General features: G+C 38.1%; 2 protein-coding genes across 2 annotated transcripts; one reads left to right on the top strand and one right to left on the bottom strand.

The window, feature by feature from the left end:
• The first annotated feature begins 19,998 nt into the window (after nucleotides 1–19,998).
• LOC112783641 (uncharacterized) lies at nucleotides 19,999–23,023 on the top strand. Its single transcript, XM_025826675.3, has 6 exons — nucleotides 19,999–20,205; nucleotides 20,284–20,453; nucleotides 20,714–20,997; nucleotides 21,401–21,638; nucleotides 21,734–21,938; nucleotides 22,328–23,023. The coding sequence occupies exons 1-6, from the start codon at nucleotides 20,110–20,112 to the stop codon at nucleotides 22,445–22,447; spliced, it is 1,113 nt and encodes a 370-aa protein (XP_025682460.1). The 5' UTR covers nucleotides 19,999–20,109; the 3' UTR covers nucleotides 22,448–23,023.
• A 110-nt stretch (nucleotides 23,024–23,133) lies between these two features.
• Nucleotides 23,134–23,919, bottom strand: LOC112783642 (uncharacterized). Its single transcript, XM_025826676.3, has 2 exons — nucleotides 23,526–23,919; nucleotides 23,134–23,442 (listed from the first exon to the last, which is right to left on the bottom strand). Exons 1-2 carry the CDS (start codon nucleotides 23,882–23,884, stop codon nucleotides 23,259–23,261), a joined length of 543 nt encoding a protein of 180 aa, XP_025682461.1. The 5' UTR covers nucleotides 23,885–23,919; the 3' UTR covers nucleotides 23,134–23,258.
• Nucleotides 23,920–27,082: the final 3,163 nt, after the last annotated feature.

Raw genomic sequence — 27,082 nt, 5'->3', positions numbered from 1 at the left:
GATATATTCTATGATGGTTTATCTGAGCTATCAAAGATGTCACTGGACACTTCTGTAGGTGGATCCATTCACCTAAAGAAAACGCCTGCAGAAGCTCAAGAACTCATTGACATGGTTGCTAATAACCAGTTCATGTACACTTCTGAGAGGAATCCTGTGAGTAATGGGACGCCTATGAAGAAGGGAGTTCTTGAAGTTGATACTCTGAATGCCATATTGGCTCAGAATAAAATATTGACTCAGCAAGTCAATATGATCTCTCAGAGTCTGCATGGAATGCAAGCTGCATCCAACAGTACTCAAGAGGCATCTTCTGAAGAAGAAGCTTATGATCCTGAAAACCCTGCAATAGCAGAGGTAAATTACTTAGGTGAACCTTATGGAAACACCTATAACTCATCATGGAGAAATCATCCAAATTTCTCATGGAAGGATCAAAAGCCTCAACAAGGCTTTAATAATGGTGGAAGAAACAGGTTTAGCAATAATAAACCTTTTCCATCATCCACTCAGCAACAGACAGAGGACTCTGAACAAAATACTTCTAATTTGGCAAACTTAGTCTCTGATCTATCCAAGGCCACTGTAAGTTTCATGAATGAAACAAGATCTTCCATTAGAAATTTGGAAGAACAAGTGGGCCAGCTGAGTAAAAAGATCACTGAAATCCCTCCCAGTACTCTCCCAAGCAATACAGAAGAGAATCCAAAAGGAGAGTGCAAGGCCATTGACATAAGCAAAATGGCCGAACCCAATGAGGGAGAGGAGGACGTGAATCCCAAGGAGGAAGACCTCCTGGGACGTCCAGTGACCAATAAGGAGCTTCCCTTTGAGGAACCAAAGGACTCTGAGGCTCATCTAGAGACCATAGGGATTCCATTGAACCTCCTTATGCCCTTCATGAGCTCTGATGAATATTCCTCTTCTGAAGAGAATGAGGATGTTACAGAAGAGCAAACTGCCAAGTTCCTTGGTGCAATCATGAAGCTGAATGCCAAATTATTTGGCATTGATACTTGGGAAGTTGAACCTCCCTTGTTCATCAATGAACTAAGTGATCTGGATCAACTGACATTGCCTCAGAAGAGACAGGATCCTGGAAAGTTCATAATACCCTGTACCATAGGCACCATGATCTTTAAGGCTCTGTGTGACCTTGGTTCAGGAATAAACCTCATGCCCCTCTCTGTAATAGAGAAACTGGGAATCTATGGGGTGCAAGCTGCTAAAATCTCATTAGAGATGGCAGACAATTCAAGAAAACAGGCATATGGACAAGTAGAGGACGTGTTAGTAAAGGTTGAAGGCCTTTACATCCCTGCTGATTTCATAGTCCTGGATACTGGAAAGGAAGAGGATGAATCCATCATTCTAGGAAGACCTTTCCTGGCCACAACAAGAGCTGTGATTGATGTTGACAGAGGTGAACTAGTCCTTCAATGGAATGAGAACTCTCTTGTGCTTAAAACTCAAGGATCTCCCTCTGCAACCATGGAGAGGAAGCAGAAATAGCTTCTCTCAAAGCAGAGTCAACCAGAGCCCCCACAGTCAAACTCTAAGTTTGGTGTTGGGAGGCCACAACCAAACTCTAAGTTTGGTGTTGAACTCCCATATCCAAACTCTAAGTTTGGTGTTGGACAGTCTCAACAAAGCTCTGCACAACTGTGAGGCTCCATGAGAGCCCACTGTCAAGCTATTGACATTAAAGAAGCGCTTGTTGGGAGGCAACCCAATTTTTATTTATCTAACTATATTTTCCTTAGTTATATGTCTTTGTAGGTTCATGATCATGTGGAGTCACAAAATAAATATAAAAATTGAAAACGGAATCAAAAACAACAGAAGAAAAATCACACCCTGGAGGAGCATCTGTCTGGCGTTCAGCGCCAGAACAGAGCATGGTTCTGGCGCTGAACGCCCAAAATGGGCAGCTTCTGGGCGCTGAACGCCAGAACAGGCATGGTTCTGGCGTTCAACGCCAGAAATGGCACATAAATGGGCGTTGAACGCCCAAAATGGCCACTAACCTGGCGCTGAACGCCCAGAGTTGTGTGCAAAGGCATTTTTACATGCCTAATGGGTGCAGGGATGTAAATCCTTGAACACCTCAGGATCTGTGGACCCCACAGGATCCACTCAGGATCTATGGACCCCACAGGATCCACTCAGGATCTGTGGACCTCACAGGATCCACTCAGGATCTGTGGACCTCACAGGATCCACTCAGGATCTGTGGACCCCACAGGATCCACTTAGGATCTGTGGACCCCACAGGATCCCCACCTACCTCCACTCACTTCTTCTCACCACTCTCTTTCATACAACCCCATAAACGCTCTTCCCCAAAAACCCTTCACCAATCACCTCAATCTCTCTTCCCCATCACCTCTTCACCACTCACATCCATCCACTCTTCCACATAAACCTACCTCATAAACCCCACCTACCTTCAAAATTCAAAACCAATTTCCCACCCAAACCCACCTATATGGCCGAAACCTTTCCCCCCTCCCTTCCCTATATAAAGACCTCCATTCTTCATCAAATTCACACAACACACCCCTCTACACTCCTCTTGGCCGAAACCACATCTCCCTCCCCCTCTCCATATTTCTTCTTCTTCTTCTTCTTCTTCTTCTTCTTCTTCTTCTTCTTCTTCTTCTTCTTCTTCTTCTTCTTCTTCTTCTATTCTTTTGTTTATTGCTCGAGGGCGAGCAATATTCTAAGTTTGGTGTGGTAAAAGCATAAGCTTTTTGTTTTTCCATTACCATTGATGGCACCTAAGACCGGAGAATCCTCTAGAAGAGGGAAAGGGAAGATAAAAGCTTCCACATCCGAGTCATGGGAGATGGAAAGGTTCATCTCCAAAGCCCATCAAGACCACTTCTATGATGTTGTGGCCAAGAAGAAGGTGATCCCCGAGGTCCCTTTCAGACTCAAAAGAAATGAGTATCCGGAGATCCGACATGAAATTCAAAGAAGAGGTTGGGAAGTTCTAACAAATCCCATCCAACAAGTCGGCATCCTAATGGTTCAAGAGTTCTATGCTAATGCATGGATCACCAAGAACCATGATCAAAGTAAGAACCCGGATCCAAAGAACTATGTTACAATGGTTCGGGGGAAATACTTAGATTTTAGTCCGGAAAATGTAAGGTTGGCGTTCAACTTGCCAAACATGGAAGAGAACGCACGCCCCTACACAAGGAGAGTCAACTTTGATCAAAGGTTGGACCAAGTCCTTATGGACATATGTGTAGAAGGAGCTCAATGGAAGGTTGACTCCAAAGGCAAGCCGGTTCAACTAAGAAGATTGGACCTCAAGCCTGTAGCTAGAGGATGGTTGGAGTTCATTCAATGCTCAATCATTCCCACTAGCAACCGGTCTGAAGTTACTATAGACTGGGCCATCATGATCCATAGTATCATGATTGGAGAAGAGGTGGAAGTTCATGAGATTATACCTCAAGAACTCTACAAGGTGGCTGACAAGTCCTCCACTATGGCAAGGTTAGCCTTCCCTCACCTCATTTGCCATCTATGTTACTCAGCTGGAGCTTTCATAGAAGGAGATATCCTCATTAAAGAGGACAAGCCCATCACTAAGAAAAAGATGGAGCAAGCAAGAGAGCCCAGTCATGGAGCTCAAGAGGCACAAGAATCTCATTACCATGAGATTCCGGAGATGCCTCAAATGCACTTTCCTCCACAAAATTATTGGGAGCAAATCAACACCTCCCTAGGAGAATTGAGTTCCAATATGGGACAACTAAGGGTGAAACATCAAGAGCACTCCATCATGCTTCATGAAATAAGAGAAGATCAAAAAGCAATGAGGGAGGAGCAACAAGACAAGGAAGAGACATAGAAGAGCTCAAGGACATCATTGGTTCCTCAAGAAAGAAACGCCACCATCACTAAGGTGGATTCATTCCTTGTTCTTGCTTTCTCTGTTTTCGTTTTCTATATTATGTGCTTATCTATGTTTGTGTCTTCATTACATGATCATTAGTAGTAGTAACTATGTCTAAAAGTTATGAATGTCCTATGAATCCATCACCTCTCTTAAATGAAAAATGTTTTAATTCAAAAGAACAAGAAGTACATGAGTTTCGAATTTATCCTTGAACTTAGCTTAATTATATTGATGTGGTAACAATGCTTCTTGTTTTCTGAATGTATGCTTGAACAGTGCATATGTCTTTTGAAGTTGTTGTTTAAGAATGTTAAATATGTTGGCTCTTGAAAGAATGATGACTAGGAGACATGTTATTTGATAATCTGAAAAATCATAAAAATGATTCTTGAAGCAAGAAAAAGCAGCAAAGAACAAAGCTTGCAGAGAAAAAAAAAATAGGCAAAAAAAAAATAGAAAAAAAATAGAAAGAAAAAGCAAACAGAAAAAGCCAAAAGCTCTTAAAACCAAGAGGCAAGAGCAAAAAGCCAATAACCCTTAAAACCAAAAGGCAAGGGCAAATAAAAAGGATCCCAAGGCTTTGAGCATCAGTGGATAGGAGGGCCTAAAGGAATAAAATCCTGGTCTAAGCGGCTAAACCAAGTTGTCCCTAACCATGTGCTTGTGGCGTGTAGGTGTCAAGTGAAAACTTGAGACTGAGCGGTTAAAGTCAAGGTCCAAAGCAAAAAAAGAGTGTGCTTAAGAACCCTGGACACCTCTAATTGGGGACTTTAGCAAAGCTGAGTCACAATCTGAAAAGGTTCACCCAATTATGTGTCTGTGGCATTTATGTATCCGGTGGTAATACTGGAAAACAAAGTGCTTAGGGCCACGGCCAAGACTCATAAAGAAGCTGTGTTCAAGAATCATCATACTGAACTAGGAGAGTCAATAACACTATTCGAAATCTGAAGTTTCTATAGATGCCAATCATTCTAAACCTCAATGGATAAAGTGAGATGCCAAAACTATTCAAGAGGCAAAAAAGCTATAAGTCCCGCTCATTTGATTGAAGCTATGTTTCATTGATAGTTTGGAATTTATCGTATATTCTCTTCTTTTTATCCTACTTGATTTTCAGTTGCTTGGGGACAAGCAACAATTTAAGTTTGGTGTTGTGATGAGCGGATAATTTATACGCTTTTTGGCATTGTTTTTAGTATGTTTTTAGTAGGATCTAGTTACTTTTAGGGATGTTTTTATTAGTTTTTATGTTAAATTCACATTTCTGGACTTTACTATGAGTTTGTGTGTTTTTCTGTGATTTCAGGTATTTTCTGGCTGAAATTAAGGGACTTGAGCAAAAATCAGATTCAGAGGTTGAAAAAGGATTGCTGATGCTGTTGGATTCTGACCTCCCTGCACTCAAAGTGGATTTTCTGGAGCTACAGAACTCAAAATGGCACGCTTCCAATTGCGTTGGAAAGTAGACATCCAGGGATTTCCAGCAATATATAATAGTCCATACTTTGGCCAAGAATAGACGACGTAAACTGGCATTCAACGCCAGCTTTCTACCCAAACCTGGCGTCCAGCGCCAGAAAAGGAGCCAAAACCATAGTTGAACGCCCAAACTGGCACAAAAGCTGGCGTTCAACTCCAAGAAGGACCTCTACACGTGCAACACTCAAGCCCAGCCCAAACACACACCAAGTGGGCCCCGGAAGTGGATTTATGCATCAATTACTTACTCATGTAAACCCTAGCAGCTAGTTTATTATAAATAGGACCTTTTACTAGTCTTTTTGACCATCTTTGATCTCTGGATTATCTTTTGATCTATTGATCACGTTTAGGGGGCTGGCCATCTCGGCCATGCCTGGACCTTTCACTTATGTATTTTCACGGTAGAGTTTCTACACTCCATAGATTAAGGTGTGGAGCTCTGCTGTTCCTCAAAGATTAATGCAAAGTACTACTGTTTTCTATTCAATTCATCTTATTTCGCTTCTAAGATATCCATTCGCACCCAAGAACGTGATGAAGGTGATGATTATGTGTGACGCTCATCACCATTCTCCCCTATGAACACGTGCCTGACAAACACTTCCGTTCTACATGAAATAAGCTAGAATGAATATCTCTTAGATCTCTTAACCGGAATCTTCGTGGTGTAAGCTAGAATGATGGCGGCATTCAAGAGAATCCGGAAAGTCTAAACCTTGTCTGTGGTATTCCGAGTAGGATTCAATGATTGAATGACTGTGACGAGCTTCAAACTCGCGAGTGCTGGGCGTTAGTGACAGACGCAAAAGGAGGGTGAATCCTATTCCAGCATGATCGAGAACCGACAGATGATTAGCCGTGCTGTGACAGAGCATGTGAGCATATTTTTCACTGAGAGGAGGGGATGTAGCCACTGACAACGGTGATGCCCTTGCATAAAGCCAGCCATGGAAATGAGTAAGACTGATTGGATGAAGATGGCAGGAAAGCAGAGGTTCAGAGGAACGAAAGCATCTCCATTCGCTTATCTGAAATTCCTACCAATGAATTACATAAGTATTTCTATCCCTATTTTATCATATTAAATTCGAAAACACCATTATCAATTTATATCTGCCTAACTGAGATTTGCAAGGTGACCATAGCTTGCTTCATACCAACAATCTCCGTGGGATTCGACCCTTACTCACGTAAGGTATTACTTGGACGACCCAGTGCACTTGCTGGTTAGTTGTATCGAAGTTGTGAACCATGGTATTGGCACCATGTTCTTGGCGCCATTGCCAGGGAAAGAAAGAGCCATGAATTTTACATAATTAAAGTGTAATCACGATTACGCGTACCAAGTTGCTCACGTTGCCAAGGATTGTTCGAGCCTGGACATCACAATTTCGTGCACCATGCATCAATTAGATTAATATAAAAGAAAGAAAAAAGATCAACCAACCAAAGATAAAGAACAGCCACAAAAAAGCATAATTGAGCCCAAAAGATTCTAAAGCTAATACCATTTCTTGTCTTGCCAGACATATGCATATAACTGGTAAGCTTTAAAAATTGAGACATGGAAATATGGAATTCAGAATTCTAAAATACATGGAATTTAGGATTAAATAGCTAACCTAGAACTTAGATATCTTAGATATCTCACAATGTACAATCAAGTAGCTAACCTCACAACACAAATTTAGGATTAAATAGATCATTAATTTTACTCCATTGACTAATGGGTCACACACAAAACCTAACTTACATGGAATTTAGGCGATTCTAAGGCTTCAAATCTAGTATTTTTATAGCACAAAGCTCAAATTTTCAAACCCAAAACCAATTTCCCGAACTAACAATGAGCTAGGATCAAGCAAAAATGAAAATTAACATAGCAACAGCACCAAAACTCATTTCAATTAATCCATAAAGATTGGAACTTTAAATATCAAGACAATAATTTTGCATGCAGAATTGGGTATTCGATGGAATCAACTTAAAATGTCACCCGACCCAAATACGATTTCAGCAACAAAATAGCGTATCTGGCTTATGCATCAACTTGGTTACTCTCAGATTTCAACATTCTAATTGAAATACAAGAAATAAATAAGAGCATAGTTGTTGTGTTTCTGATTACCAAGCAATTGAGAAAGCGGCAGGCCCAAACAACACTACAGTAGTGCCTTGCGAGGTGGTAGAGCCGAAGCGGTAGCAAAGCTCAGGTGGTGATGCAAGTGCGCGGTGAGCATAGTAGCCCCTCGGGCATCAGCAACTCGGTGGATAAAGAGCTTGAGCCCAATGGACTTCTTATTGATGAATCTCGCGACCTCTTAGCTAGAGACTGGGAGAGAGGGAAATTTCTGTGTAGATAGACTTGCCAAACTAGGGCTTCATATCAACTCGATACAGTCTTCAGATAAAGAAGAGGAATTTATAACTCGGTACATCGATCTCAATAGTTTTCTAAAATCGGAACCCTAAACCCCTCAAATTTTAGAATCAAATGGAAATTAATACTTACCTAATCGATGACGTAAGCACCGAGAGGAGGATGAGAAGCGCAGAGATCGACGATGGTATGGGTGGCGCACGACGATCAGTGTAGGAGGGTTCACGACGGTGTGAGCTTCACGATCTTCACGACGGTGTGGCGCTGAGTGGTGAGTGGGGACTAGGGTGCGATGATCTTCGCGACGGTGAGGCTTCACAATCTTTGCGCGGTGCAGGAGGCAGGGTTTTCTTTGTGTTTTGGACTTGAAGGGTTTTCTTCTCTACTGAAATGGTGACTTCTGAGCTTTGCAGGGAAATTTTTCACTAAGTGTGAGCTTACAGAGTGTGTGTGTTTTACACCGGGAAAAAGTTAAGAGGAGGAAAAAAATTCACCAAGTGTCAAATTTTTTGCTCTAGACACATTAGGCATCACTTTTAAAACGCACCCAAAACTTAATAAATAGGCTACTTTCTAAAAGCGTCCCCCTTTGATACGAAAAGTGAACATATAGATATCAACCTACGACTACGCTTTATAAGTGATTTCTAAAATACCTAAGGCTACATTTTTTAAATGATGCCACAATTGTGTATCCTTTTCTCTGATAAAAAGGCAACATGGAGAAAAGCGTAGCCTATTCATAGAATAGGCTACGCTTTTCAAATGTAGCTTAAAAAAAGTGTGACTGAATAGATATTTTTCTTGTAGTGTTTCTCACTATTGTGGATGATTTTAGTAGGTTTACCTGAATCTTTCCTATGACACTAAAAGCTGAGGCTTTTCACTTGTACAAAATTTTATAAAATTGATTCGTGTTCAATTTAATAGTAACATCTAGTGCATTAAATCAGATAATCGTAAGAAATTCCAATTAACTCAATTTTACACTTCAAATGGAATTTTATCAATTCTCATGTACTGAGACTCTTCAACAAAATGGAATTGTGGAGTGCAAATCCCAGCATATTTTACAAGTTGTTAGAGCTATATTATTTCACTCAGTAGTGCCTTAATGTTATTGGGATTTGATGGCTGCATATACAACCCAAATCATCAACCATATCAATAGCAACTTCTAAATAACAAAAGCCTATTTGAAATTCTATATAACAAGCAAGTTGATTTAACACAATTTAAAGTCTTTGGATGCTTATCCTTCATATTTACATTATCATTAAATCGAAAGAAACTTGATGCACGAGCTAAGAAAGGAGTGTTCCTTGGATTTTAAGAGAGCACAAAAAGATTCTTAGTTTTGGATCTCCACACCAACAAACTTCATGTCTTAAGGGATATTACCTTTTATGAGCACAGTTTCCCTTTCAAAACTAATAATCACTGTTCATAGTTATCACCTTCACCCACTCACACTCAACCGCATGCAAGCACTCAATATTTTTAGTTTTCATGATGTTTTTTAAAACAGCCCTTCAGCAGCATCTACTTCTCACTTAATTTCCACAGCCACACACACCTTTTTCACACACTTCACTAACACTACTTAGAAGATCTACAAGAGAAAAAAGGAGACCCGCATATTTAGAAAATTATCACTGCATGCAGGCCTCTTTTGAATCAGCTTCTTCCTCATCAAAGTATCTGATTTCTAACTTCATGATATATCATACTCTACCTTCTACAAACCATACACTATCAATCAAAATTGCATCAAGTGTCGAACCTACATGTTATGAACAAGCTGTGGCTGACCCTTGTTGGAAAAAGGCTGTCTCAGTTGAACTAAGTACTCTTGAGGTAAACAAGACATGGATTGTCGCTACCTTACCTAAGGGCAAGAAAGCTATAGGTTGCAAGTGGGTCTTCAAGTTGAAGCTCAAGCTGCATGGGATAATTGAGAGGCACAAAGACTGTCTTGTGGCAAAAGGGAATAATTAGAGGCAGGGATTTGACTTCTTTGATACCTATATCCCCGTGGCCAAGATGACAACATTGCGCATCCTTCTTGCTCTTGCAGCGGCTAAATAATGGCATTTACAGCAGTTGAACGTCAACACTGCTTTTCTCCATGGGGACCTTGATGAGGAAGTTTACATGACCGTCCCTTCTGGTCTCCCAGTTTCATAACCCGGTTTAGTGTGCAAGCTAACAAAATCTTTTTATGGCCTCAAACAGGCCAGCCACCAATAAAATATAAAACTAACTTCAATGCTTCTCAACCTTGACTATTGCCAATCCAACCATGACTACTCTCTATTCACCAAATTAGTTGATGAAAAATTCACTGTCAGGTTAGTATATGTCGATGATTTGATCATCACGGGTAATGATTTAAGCACCATTTCAGCCACCAAGCAACAATTACATGATGCCTTCAAGATCAAAGACATTGGTGATCTAAAAAATTTTTTTGTCCTTGAGATTGCATGAAGTAGTTCAAGTATTGCTGTTCATCAGTGAAAATATGTGTTGGACTTGTTGCATGACTATGGAATGTTGGACTACAAACCTGCCTCAGCCCCCATGGAGTATGGTATTGAAGCTAGCTAAGGACTCAGTTCCTCTCTTTACAAATATAGCTGCCTATTGCAGTCTCATTGGCCGCCTTGTATATCTCATTACCACGAGACCCGATATTTCTTTTGCAGTTGGCAAGCTCAGTCACTGCCTTGATTGTCCCACTAGTTTTAGCTATAATGCAGCCATTCGGGTCCTCAAGTACCTCAAACAAGCCCCAACAACATGCATTTTTCCTCTTCCTCTGACCTGTAACTCTCTGACTATTCAGATGTAGACCGGGCAGCATGTTCTGACACTCGCAGGTTTATTTTCAGACATTGCTTCTATCTTGGCACCTCTCTCCTTTGCTGGAAAAGCAAAAAGCAATCAACAGTAGCCAGATCCTCTTCAGAAACTGAGTACATGGCCTTAGTTCTTGCAACCTGTGAAGCTCAGTGGATAGCATATCTTCTCAAAGATCTTCATCTGCCTCTAACCAAACCTGTTCCTTTATATTATGATAGTCAATTTGCCCACCATATAGCTGCCAACCCCGTGTTTTCATGAGCGCACCAAGCACATTAAAATGGACTGTCATGTAGTATGTGAGAGGACATCCTCAGACCTCATCAAACTCCTTCCCATCTCCTGCAAGGACCAAAATACTAATATCATGACTAAAGTCATGCCTTTGAAATTTCCAACTTAAGGGCGAATGTCATCATAAAAACTTAACCTGCACAAAAGGTTAGAAGTCACATGTAATTGGTTAGGATTGCTAGGTATATATATATATATATATATATATATATATATATATATATATATATATATATATATATATATATATATATATATATATATATATGTATATAATAGGAGAGTCACATTCCCTTTCTGTGAAACTCAGTTTATAAATTCTGATATAAAAGAAAATCTCACTCTTCTTCCTTGAAGTTCTGATGTAAGCTTAGCTCTCACTTTATACCAATGATTTTTCTTCAATGATGATTCTCATAAATTTAACAAAACATAAATACCATATGGTATTTATGCTAATTAAGTATGATTGACAATTAGTATTAGGGGTGAGCACGGATCGGTTTGGTTCGGGTTTATGGTAAAATTAAAACCAAATCGATCAAAATGTAATTGGTTTGGTTTCTTTCAGATTTGTGCTTTTTTATACATGTACTCGAACCAAACCAAACCGATTAAGAATGAATTGGTTCGGTTCAGGTAATTGGGTACCCGATGACTTTAAAATTCATAAAATAAAAACCAAATTTTTATCTCAAAAATTCAACAAGTACAATAAACATGTAACATCAATAGAAATAATTCAAACATGTTAAATACCAAATACATTAAAAAGTAAACTCATTAAAATCCAAACATATTAATAGTGATAATTTTTGTCTAATGGAAAAGTCATATTTATTTATTTAATTAATATATGATCGGGTTCGCGGGTTGGTTCGGGTTTCGCACCCTCAGAACCGATACCCGAACCAATCACTAACAAAGATCATCGGTTTGGTTTGGGTTGGACCAAATTACCCGTTGGTTTCAGAACTAATTTAATTGGTTCGGTTCGGGTTCGGACGGGTAATCAGGTACCCGCTACCCGTGCTCACCCCTAATTAGTATAGTTAGAATTAGAATATTTATAATTAAAATAATTGATAAGTAGTATAATTATTCCTTAAATGTTAATTTTCTTATAATTATAAAAAAATATTTTTCTAAAATAAGTGAACAAGAGAGATATGTAGAGTTTTTTAATTTTGATATGGAGCCGGTGAAGGAGTTTCGCAGTGATATCGGGGTTTGGGGCGTTTCACCGAGATGTGACGGCGGTGTCGAAGAAATCGGTGGCACCGATTGGGGGACGGAAATCGGTGGGTCCGATTTAGGACGCGGAAGGTGAACAAATCGGTGGCACCGATTAGAGACCCCCTTGCCACGCGTCGCGCATGCACCTGGCTTCTTGGTTGGCCCGTGACTCTCTATCCGTGTTTCACCCCCAAAACCCGTGTTTCACCCCCTCCCAACACTCTCTCTTTCACTCTCACTCTCCTATCCCTTTCTGCTTACTCTCAACCCCACCATTTCACCATTGTTGGACCACAACAATCTTGGTGAAAAATTTAAATAAAAATGCCAAGAAGACCAAAAATTAAGGAAGTAAATCAACTAGAGCTTCATATTGTTAATTATCTTGGACATCCAAATTATGAAAGTTTTTATTTTTTAATAATCTGATTTAATGATAATAATAGTGATAATTTTAGATTTTATTAGCAATATATATTATAATGGCACTAAGTAGAGATTAAGCATGTATGTATGTATGATTTTATTATTAGGTGGTTAGAAATAGAAATTAAAATAGAAATTAAAATAGGAATTAACCTTGTATGTATGTATGAATGATATGGTTAGTTAGTAAATTGTACCGGTGAACTGGGGTTTTTTTTTTATGCATATTAGTTAAAATAAAATGAAAAAAATGAATGAATGTCTCATGTAAAGAATGAATGAATGAAAGAAGAAGGAAAATGAGATCTGTACATATTAGATTGGAATAGGTAGATATTGATATATTGTTGTTATTATTAGTATTAGTAATTGAGTTTAATTAATTATTATGATTAATAATAAAAATTTAATTAATTATTTTATTTATAATCATTAATAATTGAATTTTAATTCAGTAAAATTTAGACAATAAATTAGTAATAACTAAACTTAAATTTTATGCTGTGTTATGAATAATAATAATAATAATAATAATAATAATAATAATAATAATAATAATAATAATAATAATAATAATAATAATAAAATTAGTATGCTATTTTATATGAATAATAATAATAATAACAACAATAATAATAATAATAATAAAATTAGTATGTATGCTGTTTTATGAATAATAATAATAATAATAATAATAATAATAATAATAATAATAATAATAATAATAATAATAATAATAATAATAATAATAATAATAATAATAATAATAGAAGAGGTTGATTTACTATGTAAGGTTAATTAATTTTTGTTATAAGGTAATGAATATGATTGAAGGATTTTTGTATAACAGATTTAATGTGTATGTTTGAAATGCAATTATGCTGGGAATTAGTTATAATGGACATGTTAAGGATAATTGTATTTTTGATAATATAGTTATATTATAGTTGTTCTTATAACGGAAATGTGATATTGTAGGCTTCAAGGATGTTGATGTGTGATCATTTAAAGCCACCGGATCCATACAACCAAATTGTTGAGTTACAGTTACGCGAGACTGGATTTTATTATGTATCCCAAATTAGAGTTATCAAATGTCAGTCAGCAATGATTAATGCTCTGATTGAGAGATGGTGGTCCGAGACTCACACTTTTTATTTTTCGGTGGGTGAGTGTGCCGTGACCTTAGAGGATGTGGCGGTAATTATCGGTCTGCCGACAAATGGTCTTCCGGTTACAGGTCCGACCATGAGTAGCTTTGAGGCATTGGAAGCCGAGTGCTTGCACCAATTTGGAATTGCACCGAGGAAGACGGACTGTAGAGGGAGCTTTATAAAATTAACGTGGTTTAGGGGTTTGAAAGATTGTATAGTGTTGAATGATGATGTGCACATGCAGATGTATGTAAAGTGTCACATAATGTTGTTATTTGGGACAATTCTGTTTGCAGATAAGTCGGGTGCAGCGGTGCACTGGAAATTTTTACCTTTGCTCCGTAACTGCGGTGGGATCATACAGTTTAGTTGGGGTTCGGCATGCCTGGCACACTTGTATAGATCATTGTGTAGGGCAACTCGTGTCGACTGTAAGGAGATGGACGGTCCACTGACACTGTTGGTCACTTAGGCTTGGATCCGGCTACCATTTCTAGCGCCGATTCCTGGTAATCCCCGAGTGTTTCCAATTGCAAACAGATAATTTTGATTAAAGTATGCATTGAAAGAATTGATAGAAATTGTATTTTGTTTTCCACAAGATAAGTTAACTAATGGATTGTCCGACGGCAGGTGGCATAACTAGGACCGTGAAAACTATGCCTACCGATATAAAACGCTTGCGCACTACAGGAGGTTGTTGGATGATCTACAAGAAGGACATGTATTTTGTAAAATACAAGTACCTTATGTAACTTGTTAAGTGAATTAATTGTTGTTAATCATCTGACTGGTTCGATGTGTCCAGTTTGTTTGGCAGGCTTATGGCATTAGAAACATCGACCCAGACGTGATTTCTTTAGACATCCGTCATAATTCGGTTATCTGGAGTGCCACTTATATCTTTTGAATGCATCGAGTGGCATGCATCTGATAGAGTCAGGAGGCAATTTGGATTGACACAGAGTGTTCCTAATCAAGAGCAGGATCTAGGTGCATCACACGGCGAAGTTCTAACTGGGCCTAAGAATCAAGATTGGGTCGATACCCACTCTTTGTGGGTGATGCAGTGGACCAATCGGTATAGTCACACTCTCTCATGACTTGGTGCATTTACATTATCCATTGGAAATTTACATACATTGGTACCGAGAAGCATTTGGTGACCACTTGCAGTTGTCGAACCTTGTATTTGAAGAGAATCTAGAAGGTCCTCCACCACCATCACCACCACCACCGGCACCGGAACCGGAACCGACACCGGTACCTCCACCACCACCGCCACCGGAACCGCCATAACAGGGTGTTGAGTATTTTGCACCATATGTTCCAGACACGCATCCGTCTGATTATTACTCAGCGTCAGTCCCGGTACATCAACAGTATTGGGGTAGTCCACAGTTTGAGTATGGAGAGCAACCTTCATTCAGTCAGCTGCTTGGTTTCATGGCATCGGGGTCGCACCACTCACATTTAGGTAATTATGTTGACATTCCCACCGACCATCAAGCACATTCGGGTGGTATTACTCCAGCTAGGAGGTCATTGGATTTGAGACCTTGGGTTCGCACTTCATCTGATAATTCTGGTGCCAGAATGTCTATTGACTCGAGCAGAAGTGCTGAAGCGACGGGAGGGATTATACAGAGTGAAAATCCTAGACGTATTCCGATGACTCTGATTCATGAGAGTAATAGAGCAGTTTATGATGAGACTGATAACTACCTAGTAGACCATCCAGATGATGAGGATGAGGATGAGGATGAGGATGAGGGTGAGGATGAGGATGAGGATGATGACGATGCTGTTGACGAGGATCCAGCGTCTAGTGCAGGTAAAATAAACTGTTAGTAATGATTTAGGGCTTGATTATGAATTTCTATTAGTAGCTTCATGGTGAACTTGTATTTGTATTTGTTGTGTTTTCATAGGTACGGCCACAAGTGAAAAAGGTAAAGGTTACAACCTTAGAGCTGATCCTCCACGTCGGAGTGCGAATCGGTATACACCATCCGCTTTTAACAGGATTGCAAAGAAGTGCAGAAAGTTATACAAAGATATGAAGTGGGCACCGAGGAAGTGAAGTTGTAACTATTTAATTATTGAGTATGTTAATTAGGTTGTTACTACTATTTAAGAAATAATTTGTACTATTTACTTATTGAGTATGTTAACTAGGTAGTTATTATTGACTATGTTAATTCGGTTATTAGTATTTACTTATTGAGTATGTTAACTAGGTTGTTATTACTATTTAATTATTGAATATGTTAATTACGTTGTTATGACTATTTTTTTATCGAGTATGTTAATTAGGTTTGAAATGAATACAAGCACGAGTTGGTAAATTCAAATGTCAATGTCGTACATAAATGTAAATTCAAACGAAATGTAAAAAAGGTAACTACTACTTTTCGGCTGGACCTGCACTCGGTCCACCACTTTGACGACATCTACTGCGACTATGGCCCTCGACACCGCATTGCTTGCATCGCCTAGGGCGACGCAACATACGAGTGTCCATCTCATTCAAGAAGCGGGTCATCTTCGGCCAACCTTTGGCTACCCGTCTGAGGAACGGGTTTCCAACGAATCTAGGTCCATGATAAGCAGGCCACGTTGCCGGATTTCCCAGTGGTCTAAATCTAGCCCTGTATACTCTTCGAACTTGGTCCATCTTGTATACGTCATTAACGTACAGTTGCCAATCCAATCGCTGATTTGCATAACAAGCAAACACGTGTCGACACGAAATTCGGTCAACCTGGAATTCACCATAGTCGCACCGATGGTGGCGTAGGTCAACTGCATACTCAACCCCACTAGGCATCTCGCGTACTTCGAAGACTTCATTTTCTCTATCAAAACAGCTAACCTGTATGTTACCTGATGCTCGTTGATTTGCAAGCAGCTTGGTTGTCACCATCTCAGAGAACACAAGTCCAGCATTAATTCGGGCTTCAGCCTTGGCCCTTTTCCTAGTGAACAACTCATTCAGTCTGTAAAATGTAGCCTTAACAAGTGCAATGACTGGGAAATTGCGTGCACCCTTTAAGACGGAGTTGATGCACTCCACAAGATTGGTAGTCATATGACCCCATCGGTATCCACCATCAAATGCCAAAGCATACTGCTCACGAGGGATCCGATCAAGCCAGTTGGTGTAAGCCTCACCCTGTTCCTTTAATTGTTCGTAGCGCATCTGGTACTCCCTGATCGTCCTCGAGTATCCTATGAAAAACATTCAGTCAACTATGAACACCATTCTATTTGATCGTACTTACAATAAATTCAAAGTTCATTCTATTCAAACTTACCAATGTTGACGATAAGCTTCTGCAAGTAAGGTGCCTTGAATTTCCTCAAGAAGTTGGACTCAATATGCCGGATACAAAATATATGGAAAGCTCTAGAAGGAGACCACGCCCCATTACTTCGTTCAATAGCTGACCTAATCGAATCGTGTCGATCAGAGATAAGTCCCACACCATCACGTGTCACCACATGTTGACGCAAGTTGCTCAGAAAAAAGTACCATGCATCAGAAGTCTCTCCCTCCACTATGGCAAATGCAATAGGCACGATGTTGTTATTACCATCTTGTGAGACTACAACCAATAAACAACCCTTGTATTTTCCATACAAATGAGTCCTGTCCACCTGCACCACTGGCTTGCAGTGTCTGAAGGCCCTTATATAGGGTAATAACTCCAGAAGACTCTATGTAGAACATGTATATCAGGAACCAAATCATCCCCCTGGTAAGCAGGCATTGTTTCAAAGTGAACCACTGCTGATGGCTCTTTGTGGCACAGTGGCACATGGCCTCAAACCATATGGGCAAAGCTTCATATGATGGTTCCCAACCTCCGAAAATTGATTCGACCGCCTACTGCTTAGCTAACCAAGCCTTGTGATAACTGATGGTGTAGTTAAACTTTGACTGGACTTCAGAAATTACTGATTTCACCTTTATAGACGGGTCAACCTCTACCAACGGCTTAATTGCTTCTGCAACTGTCTTGGAATCCAGCTTCGAATTGTCTTGAGAAATAGTAGACCTGGTACAAGTGTGACTTCCATTGTACCTCCTTATCTCCCAACAGTACTTCTTCTGTATTTTGGTAACCCTGATCAATCAGTCACAACCATTCCCATATTCTGTACATTTGGCATAGAATGTCGTCGGTTTCGACTCATATACCCGATAGTCCACACCTCTTCGGATAGTATAATCTTTCATTGCCTTGATTACTGCCTCCCTTGAACTGAATTCTATCCCCACTGTGAACTCACCATCCGCCACAATAGGAGGCGCTGCATACATCAAAAGTAATAAATGCTTCATTATGTACTCAGTAATAAGTCTTTTATTACAACTCAATTAATAAACACACTTTACTATGTAAGATCGTTATAGTCTTATTTTTCACTATTCCATCTACGTAAAGAACAATTAAATATAATTCACAACAAAGAACTATTAATTAATAAAAAAATCAAACGCAATGGTCACAAATTCCTAACCACATATCACATAGATTACTCGTCCGACTTATTGATCTGCTACTTCAGAGTTTGACATATCTACCTAGGTTTACGCACCTGCATTCATATATTGCGGAAACTCCGGTGCGTGCATAGCCTCCAAATCCAATGACCGCATGAAAGAAGGCTCCTGCGCCGGATGCAGTTTTCTAGTGCATTTGCAACTTCCGCCACATCTGCGTTCATGGCGCTGCCAGCTTCATCTTCGTCTTCACCTGGACTGACGATCTCATAGTTACTTTCAAATTCATCTTCACTTTCACTATTATAATCTTCCAACTCAATGTTACGGTCCGCTTCAGATTGCTCAAACTCAATATATAACTCGATGCACGACATTCGGTGGCGATTTTCCATGTACATTGAAAACATTTCATGCATACTCGCTTCGTCCATCACGTACCTGGTCTGAAATTGAACAAACCCACCAAACACAGGTAAAGGATACCTGTACAAAATACATGATACTCTCCTACATCTTTGAGAATCTATCTTCTCACAAATCATACCTTTCAATTCCTCAAATGACAATGTGAACGGAATAACAACATCTAATGAATTTTCACACACAAATTGAACTCCCTCATATGTTTGCAATAAGATCTGTCCGTAATAATAAATCTTCAATACAACTCTATCATCCATAACACTACACGTACTTGACTATTCTCAACCTCACAGAAATTTATTTTATAAAAATGAAGGAGAAGAATCAGAGAAGAGAAGAGAAGAGGATGAACATTAGCTGAGACCGGCGACGAAGAAATGGGGCTTCTGTGAGCTCTTTCCAGTTTTTGTATGCACTAACGGGCAAATCGGACGGACCGGCCGCCTGCACCCCCAAAGCGGTGGGTCCGATTGGTGCACCCCGGATTAAAATAATTTTTTTTGCCTCCAGTAATCGGTCCCACCGATTACTGCACTCTTCGGTTAACATCTTTCACCACTCAGAAATCGGTGGCATCGATTTCATGCTCCTCAACGTCTTCCTCACACAAATCGATGGGTCCGATTTCTTCCTCCCAAAATTTCAAAAAACAACGCCGTCATAACAGTGTAAATCACCCGTAATGATCATATCCCAGCATAACTCACACCCCCAAATCGTATCCAAAAAAATCAGTCGAGATATGTATACTAATATCAAAACATATTACGTCAGCATTTTTGGTACCAGAATACAATGCGTGATAGAATAATATAGTGAAGGATAAACCACAAAAATGCCTTCTAATTATTAATCGTTAACATAACTACAATCTAAATTTATGAATACAAAAAATGTTAAAATGTTTTAAAATACAATAAAAATAACAAAAAGATATAATTTTTTTATAAGTTACAAATAATTTACGTATTTAGCAAAATACTTACATATTTGATTCGAAAATTTGTAAAAATATTTGATTAACTATTAGAGGGTACATGTGAAAAACAAAACTAAAATTCAATCTCCAAATTTTTGTTCATTTTTTAAAAATATTTTTAATAATTTAAAAAATAAAAAAAATATCTATAATAAAATTATCAAATTTTAAAAATAAAAATTTTTTATTTTCTTATCATACTTGTAAAAAACTTTATCAGTAAAAGCTTTTCTAAAAATATATGTTTGATAATTTAAGATTTATTTTTACGATTTACTCCTATCGAAAATGAATATAAAGCAAATGAAAATTGAAATGAAAGCAGCGGCAGCAAATTGTATGTGATTGTGAGTGTTACGTCGTCGTTTTAGGTGGAAGCAAACCCAAAACCCTATTATGAGATGAGCAGGGAGTCCAGGGACAAGTGACAATTGAAGAATGGCGAAAGTGACGTTGCTGGGAATGCCTGGGCCATGGGCTCACAACCATCGTGAACCTGCCGATCCTTACACCACCAAAGTTGGAGGTCTCCCTGTATGTGTAACAAACCTTTCTCATTCAATTTTAGTTTCAGTTATGGTTGCTTGATTCGCTTTCTCTATCATTAAACAGGATTGGCCCCTTCCCAACCACGCAGTAGACGCTAACTTGCTTCACTGCGGCAACTGCGGCACTAAACTGTGCCTTATTGCACAAGTCTATGCTCCCCTTTCAATTCCAAATCGCAGCCTTCAACAACGCCTTCTTTTCCTTTTCGGTTGCCTTACTCCCAAATGCCACAGGTTCCTCCCTTTCTCTCTTTCTGTTCTTATTTTCCTTCGAATGACCTCTTTTCAGAGAAAGGATAGAAAACAATATTATGAGCCAACTTTAGGGTGTAGGTTTGTAAGTTAGAATTAAGATTAAGAGTTAATGATTTAGGGCAAAAGAATTTAAGGTAAACAAAATAATTTTAAAAAATTGGCTGATGTTGGCCGAAAAAAGTTGGTTCCCTGGCATTACTCCTCTTGTTACGCTTTACTTGCGTTGTGGTCTTTGGCAGCTGGCGAGTTCTTCGACTTCAGAATATTCACGATGCAGACGACAATTCTCTGCTAGCTCATGTTCCGGATGAACCATCTGCGGCTGCTGCTTTGTCGAATGATGATGACAGTGAAGACGAAGTGGATGTCCAAGAACTGGGGAAAGCACTCTTTGCAGCTACCACTTTTGCTACTCCCAGTAACCTTAAAACCAAGAAGAAGAAGAAGAAGAATAAGAAGAAAACACCCGGAAGCCAAAATCACAAGCCTCCAGCAGCTGCCCCCCTTGATGCTGATACGCCAGGTAATAAAAAACAAAAATCATCTTTCATGCGTGTAACTGATAAGTGCCCTGTCCTTGTGTCAAGTATTGAACAGAAAAGTTTTGCAAGTTTCCAATTTGTTCAATGGATTGAAAACTTCGAACGTTTTTACTGTGATCAAAACTTGCTCCTTTCTATAGCATGTAAAAATTACTATTTGAACCAAATGATGTGATGCCTTGTTTCATCTCCTCTTGCTTATATTGTATGAATCAAACCCGTAGCATGAAGATACGAATGTGGGAAAGTTTTTTGTTTGGGTTAAAACAATGGTCACCCTGTTGGTTGAATTTATATACCACGCCTGATACTCTTATGACCTCAAGGCCTACTGAATTTCGTGTTGAAATAGTTATAATTGTTTGGTGTGTTGGTTATTTGCAGTGATGCCCTGCTTTTATATATACACACAGGAAGAACCGCCTTCAAAAGATCTTAATTCTGTGTGTTCTAGCTATTCATCTCTTTCTGTTAAGGAGAATGGAAATGATGCTGAGTATCATTCACAAACAGAAGAAACTTGGGACAAGGAACAATATGAATATGATAAAGCTCTGACTGCTGATAGGACATACCTCAAGTTCAAGAAACGACTGGATTCTTATCCTGAACAGTGTTTCAGGTATGTTTATAGTGGAGGAAAGAGTTGAATTGCACTTGCCTCATGCTTGTCATATAATTTGGTTTCATGCTTACTATTCTTCTGTGACTGTATAGATACTCATTTGGTGCGAAGCCACTTTTAGCTGCAGCTGCTGAAATAGACCCTGGTAGTTGTGGGCGCTGTGGCAGACCAAGGCAATTTGAGATGCAGCTTATGCCTCCATTACTATATTTTCTTCAGGAAACACTTGAGGGTGAGCAAAGACAGATGATTGAAAACTGGGAATGGATGACCCTTATTGCTTTTACTTGTTCTGAGGTTGGTATTCTGCCCTTGCCTCTTGGTCTATATGACACATTTTCTGTGCCCCTTTTAGTTTGACAATATAGAAATGGCTCAATGGTGATCCATACATACTTTCTATTGTAAAATGCACTCGTTCTCCTGAACTTGTGCTTGTCGATGCTAGTTACCACTTCATGTTAGCCGTACTTGCTTTACTTCTTCCTTTAAATATCCACATTTTCCAGTCTCCATTAACATCTCCTCGTTGTGTTTCAATTAATGTGATTATACATATGTTACTCATTGGTATGCCTTCTATATCTCTCAAGTGTCTTTACAGAATTTCTTGTCCGTTGAACTTATCATTCTGTGCCTGTAATGTAATAGCATTTTTATCTTCCTTATCTTTTTTATATTCTCAGAGTTGCCATGAGCAGATCGAGCAAGCAAAGCCGGATAGCAAGGGCTGGATTGTAGTTGAGGAGATAGTTGTGGCTCAATACGAGGAATCCTTGCCCGTTCAGCTTGGATATTTCTCATGATCAATAGAATTCCAGAAAAAAGCACATTAATTTTCACACAACAGAAGCAACCAGGGAAACTTGATTATGCCAAGTACAATGATGAAGTTATTGTGCAAGTTATAGATTAATCAGATAAATGGAGTTTTGTTTTGGAATTGACTTCCGTATTCAAGATATTGCATGAGTTGAGCTCCTGTACTTGGATGCTGGATCCTACACCTTCCCAGATTTATTACTAATTTTGAAGCAGGTTTCACTCAGCCTTGGAATTTTTAAACCGCATAACAGAATTCTTGTTCAGTTGTGCTACCGGATGTTCTAGCACTCATTAGTTATCATGCCATTATGAATGTCTCAATTTAAATTATTGGTGCCAAAAGTTGTAGGTGAAGCCAGCGGCATTTGGTAATGGTTACTGTTTCTTGTGAGTTGTGATGCACTTTTGTAATATGTATATACTTTGTGGTACATAGATCATAGAAGAGCTACCCTTATATACCATTTTAGTATACTTTTCATGAATAATTGTTTAATTAATTTTTGTTCTGGTCATGAAATTCATATTTTATATATCTATGTATTAATTTTCCTTCATCATGACGGAATCCCTACCATAAAACGGAATTCTCTGGCATTTTGCTTGTTCTTGAAAAAAACCGATGATTCTTGTGATACACTGATACGTATTGGGAGCAAAGGATGAATTGTTGGGGAAACAAAATTTCACAATAAATTTGTGTGTACAATTATGGAGTGTGCTTCAGCCTTCAGAAGACTATAATAATTTTGATTAAATTCAAAAAATGCAGAAATAATTCCAAGATTTTAATCAAAGTTCTGCATCAGAGTCTTTTTCTCCAGTGTTGTGAACAGCTTCTTTGGCAACATTTGCAGCAGATTTGGCAGATTCAACAACTGTCTCTTTGCTCTTCTCCAAATTCTTGGTGATTGCATCGTTAATGGTTCCTTTGACACCACCAGTGCCAAGTTCAGTTTCTGTCTCACCCACACCCCTGAAATCAAGAAAAACAATACTCATAAAAAATTAAACATTCAATCAAATTGAAAAGGGTGTTTTAAGGATCCTTAAACTCACTCCAAACTCGAAGGGGAAAACTGCTTTCGCATGTCATGGATGACGGTTTTGATCTTCTCCCATGAAGTTTCTTGCGATGTTTTTAGCAGAGAAATTGTATCAGTGAGTATCTTTGAAAGAGATGATGGATTTTCTTGTGGTTGATTTTGAACATCATCCTTTGCATTCACCTGAAGAATAAGAAAGGCGCTAAAGAAAAGAAAAAAAAGGGTCATTACTCTGAGATTTTCCATCTTAAGAGGGTACAAAGGAAGGCTTGATCTTGTAGCTAGTTGCTTGCTATTTCTCATGGATTCCCTGCTTTCAATCATCAACATGTTATAGTTACGTGGAGTTATCATCTTGCATTTAGGGGCCATAATTGAATATTTCAAACATGATTATTATTTACAATAAAGCTAGCTTAACAATAATATACGAATTTATTTCAATCATTTATGGGTTTATTAATGTCAAACAAATAAGTAATTGATTTTTTTTAAATGTACCCTTCAGACTTATTCATACTTAAGCTTTATGAATTTTTAATAATTACATATGATTTAAAATTTGATGTTGGCTCAATATTAAAAAAATCTTATATGAAAAAAATCCATTCTATGTTACTCATCATGTAAAAAAATTACGTGTCTGTACAAATTTTATGCTCAATAAAATATTTTTGTAGATATGATAATATTAGAGTAAACATATATATGATTGGAATTTTAAATTAATAATTTGGTTTCTTACAAACTTTTATTACTTTAGAAATTTTTAAGACGAATTGCTCCCTTAATAAGAATAAGAAGGAAGGCCAATTTGTCTTAGTCATATAATTATATTTTCAAATGACCTAATTGTCTTATCTAAGGTTCTGAAAATTGATTCGAATCGATCAGTTGGATATATCGAATTGAAAAAACTGGTAAAAAATTAAAGTATAATTGTCTATTTTAAAAATTGTCTTTGGATTGCTAAACCAGTCAGAAATTACTTGATCAAACCGAACTAAGATCCAACACATTTGAGAGTAAATAAAAGGTAACCTTAATCTTCTGAGTTCAGCACTCACTAGTCACTACTCAGCAGCAACATCTCCTTTCTCTTGAACTCCTCTCTCACTCCCTCAGCAAAAGAAAAATCCATCACTTGCTCTGTCCAACCACCGCCGTGTCACCGTCTTCATCGAAACTGCTCAAAACCGTCGTCCCCATTACAGTTATCTTGGCTACTACTTGAAGCCACCGTCCCCACTGCAACTCGTCTCACATCGTTCTTCTGTCGCGCAGTCGATGTTTCGCCACGCTGGCTCTGTTCCATCGGCTCCAGCCCTTTTTTTGCTGCAACTTCGTTACGCTCCACCCTCCTCTGCTCCTAGTTCTGCCGTGCACCACCCTCATCAGCTCCATTTCTGCGACGGTCCGGACCACCTCTTCTCCAGTTCTGCTGTGCCCAGCCTTCTATCGTGCTCCTTCATCTTTGTGCTCTAGAAGGTATTTTTTACTGTAATTGTTTTAATTGCTTTAGGATTATTAATATATGATTTTTCTTCTTCAATTATTGTTGTCACTACTATGGTTTAGGATTGTTGATGATGTTCTTGATTCTATTATATTGTTGTTGTTGTTCTGTTGTTTTTAATTTCTTTTCGGTTTTTATAGTTATTTCTTTGATTTTGTTATGTTGTTGTTAATTTTCTTTAACATCCTTGAGATTATTGGGTTGATGTATTCCTGTTACTGGCTATGTTGTTGACATTGCCCTCGTCGAGTTTTTGCCCATTCACGAGCTCTTCTCGTTTGTTCTTGGCACTGCTCTTGGATCTTGATCGTCATGAGGTTCTTGATTCTTTTCCTGCTCTATTATTTTTTTTTCTTCGGCGGAAGATTTGATAAGAAAAATACGAACGAATATGAAAGACGAAATAAAAGAGACAGCAGAAACATAAAAAGATAGATAAGGATTTTCCTACTAGATATCTAAGAAATTTGTTCTTAGCAACCTATGTCACTGGAAGGATTTTTTTTACTAGACTTTTAAAGAACCTGTCTTTGACAACCTAGATCAAAGAGCAAAAAGTTGAAAGAACTAACACTAAAAAACTACCTTAGGTTGGATCCTTCAAATTTTTTCATGCAACAGGTAAAGCAAATCACTCACCTTACTTGATCACACAGGAAAACGTGCATAAAGTAACTACGAAAATTTATTCATAAAAAAGTGTATAAATTATCTCATAAAAAGTGTATAAATAGACCCCTAACAGATTAACCTAAAAACGGGTCAAATCTTCGTAGATATGACTCTAAAATTAAAAGATATAATACTAATTTAAATTAAAACATCTCAAACGATATGATAACTAATTTGAATCAAATTTGATCTTGTTGGATTAGATCATATTGATTTAAATTTAAAATTCCTAAAAGTACTACTAACCAAATCAAAACTAAATCAAATCTTCTAACAAACCGTAACAACAAAACAAACTAAACATAGACCTAATAAATTCGAATTTAAATTTTAATTTTGCGACTCCCACTAAACTTGAAATGTATTAGTGCGTTTCCTGTTATCCTGACTTAGCGCAATGGACCTTATGAGTAGCCGCCATTTCAGCACCCCGCTACTATTTTTGAGATGAACTCTTGGTTTCCTTGCCAAGATTGGTATGGTATACTTCTTCCAGTGTTCAGATCTTTGAATATGACAATATTACCATTTTTCCCTTTAGCTTTCAAATGCCAAAAAATACCCTCTTGAGCACGAATCATTTTCTCCCTTTTTCAAAAAGATTCTTCATCGAATATGCATATATATCAAAATGAGAAAAATTAGATACACTAAATACAATTGGATCATAATATCTACAAAGAAAATAATTCTTGTTGGAATTGTCCTTGATAATCCCCAACACTTAGAATGGACCATCTTCTCTAGCAACAAGTGCTATTTTTCTCTAAATAAGAAGTTCTTCTTCCCTCCAAGAAATCCAAACCCAATCTCCGAGTTCAAATACCATAGTTTGATGGCTCTTCTTTATTCATTGAATAGTGACTTTATCCTTCATGTGTGCAAGTTCAATTTTGTCAACCTTACTTTCACCATCTAAAGTAACATTATTATTATTCAAGGGAAAAAATAATAATTCAAAAATAGTCAAAGACTTAAAACATTTAGAGATTTACAAGGATAACAACCAACAGAGTTATAAATATTAGAGTTATAAGGAAGTTCAATGTCTCGCACAGAATTATCTAAAACACTCTTAACATGCAAGATATGATCATCCAAACAACTAGCATAAGTTAGCACAAACTCTTTCGAAAACAACTCAGCAATATGTGTGAAATCATTAATATTTTGACTTGCAATTAGAAATATCACTACAAGAAATCTATCTACAGAAAAAATAATGATATTTACGTTTTCTAACTCTAAGCAGATCAAGCAGAAAATTTATAGAAATATCAATCCATATATGAGTAGGAATAAGTAAAGGAATGCACAACATATTCAAAAAAATTTGAGACTCAATTTTATTACATGCAATAAAATCAGAATAAATTTCATCA

Source organism: Arachis hypogaea, chromosome 20 (genome assembly GCF_003086295.3).
Source record: "Arachis hypogaea cultivar Tifrunner chromosome 20, arahy.Tifrunner.gnm2.J5K5, whole genome shotgun sequence".
NCBI classification, from domain to species: Eukaryota; Viridiplantae; Streptophyta; class Magnoliopsida; order Fabales; family Fabaceae; genus Arachis; species Arachis hypogaea.
The sequence above is the reverse complement of the archived record's forward strand: the minus strand, read 5'-3'. Positions and strand labels throughout refer to the sequence as shown.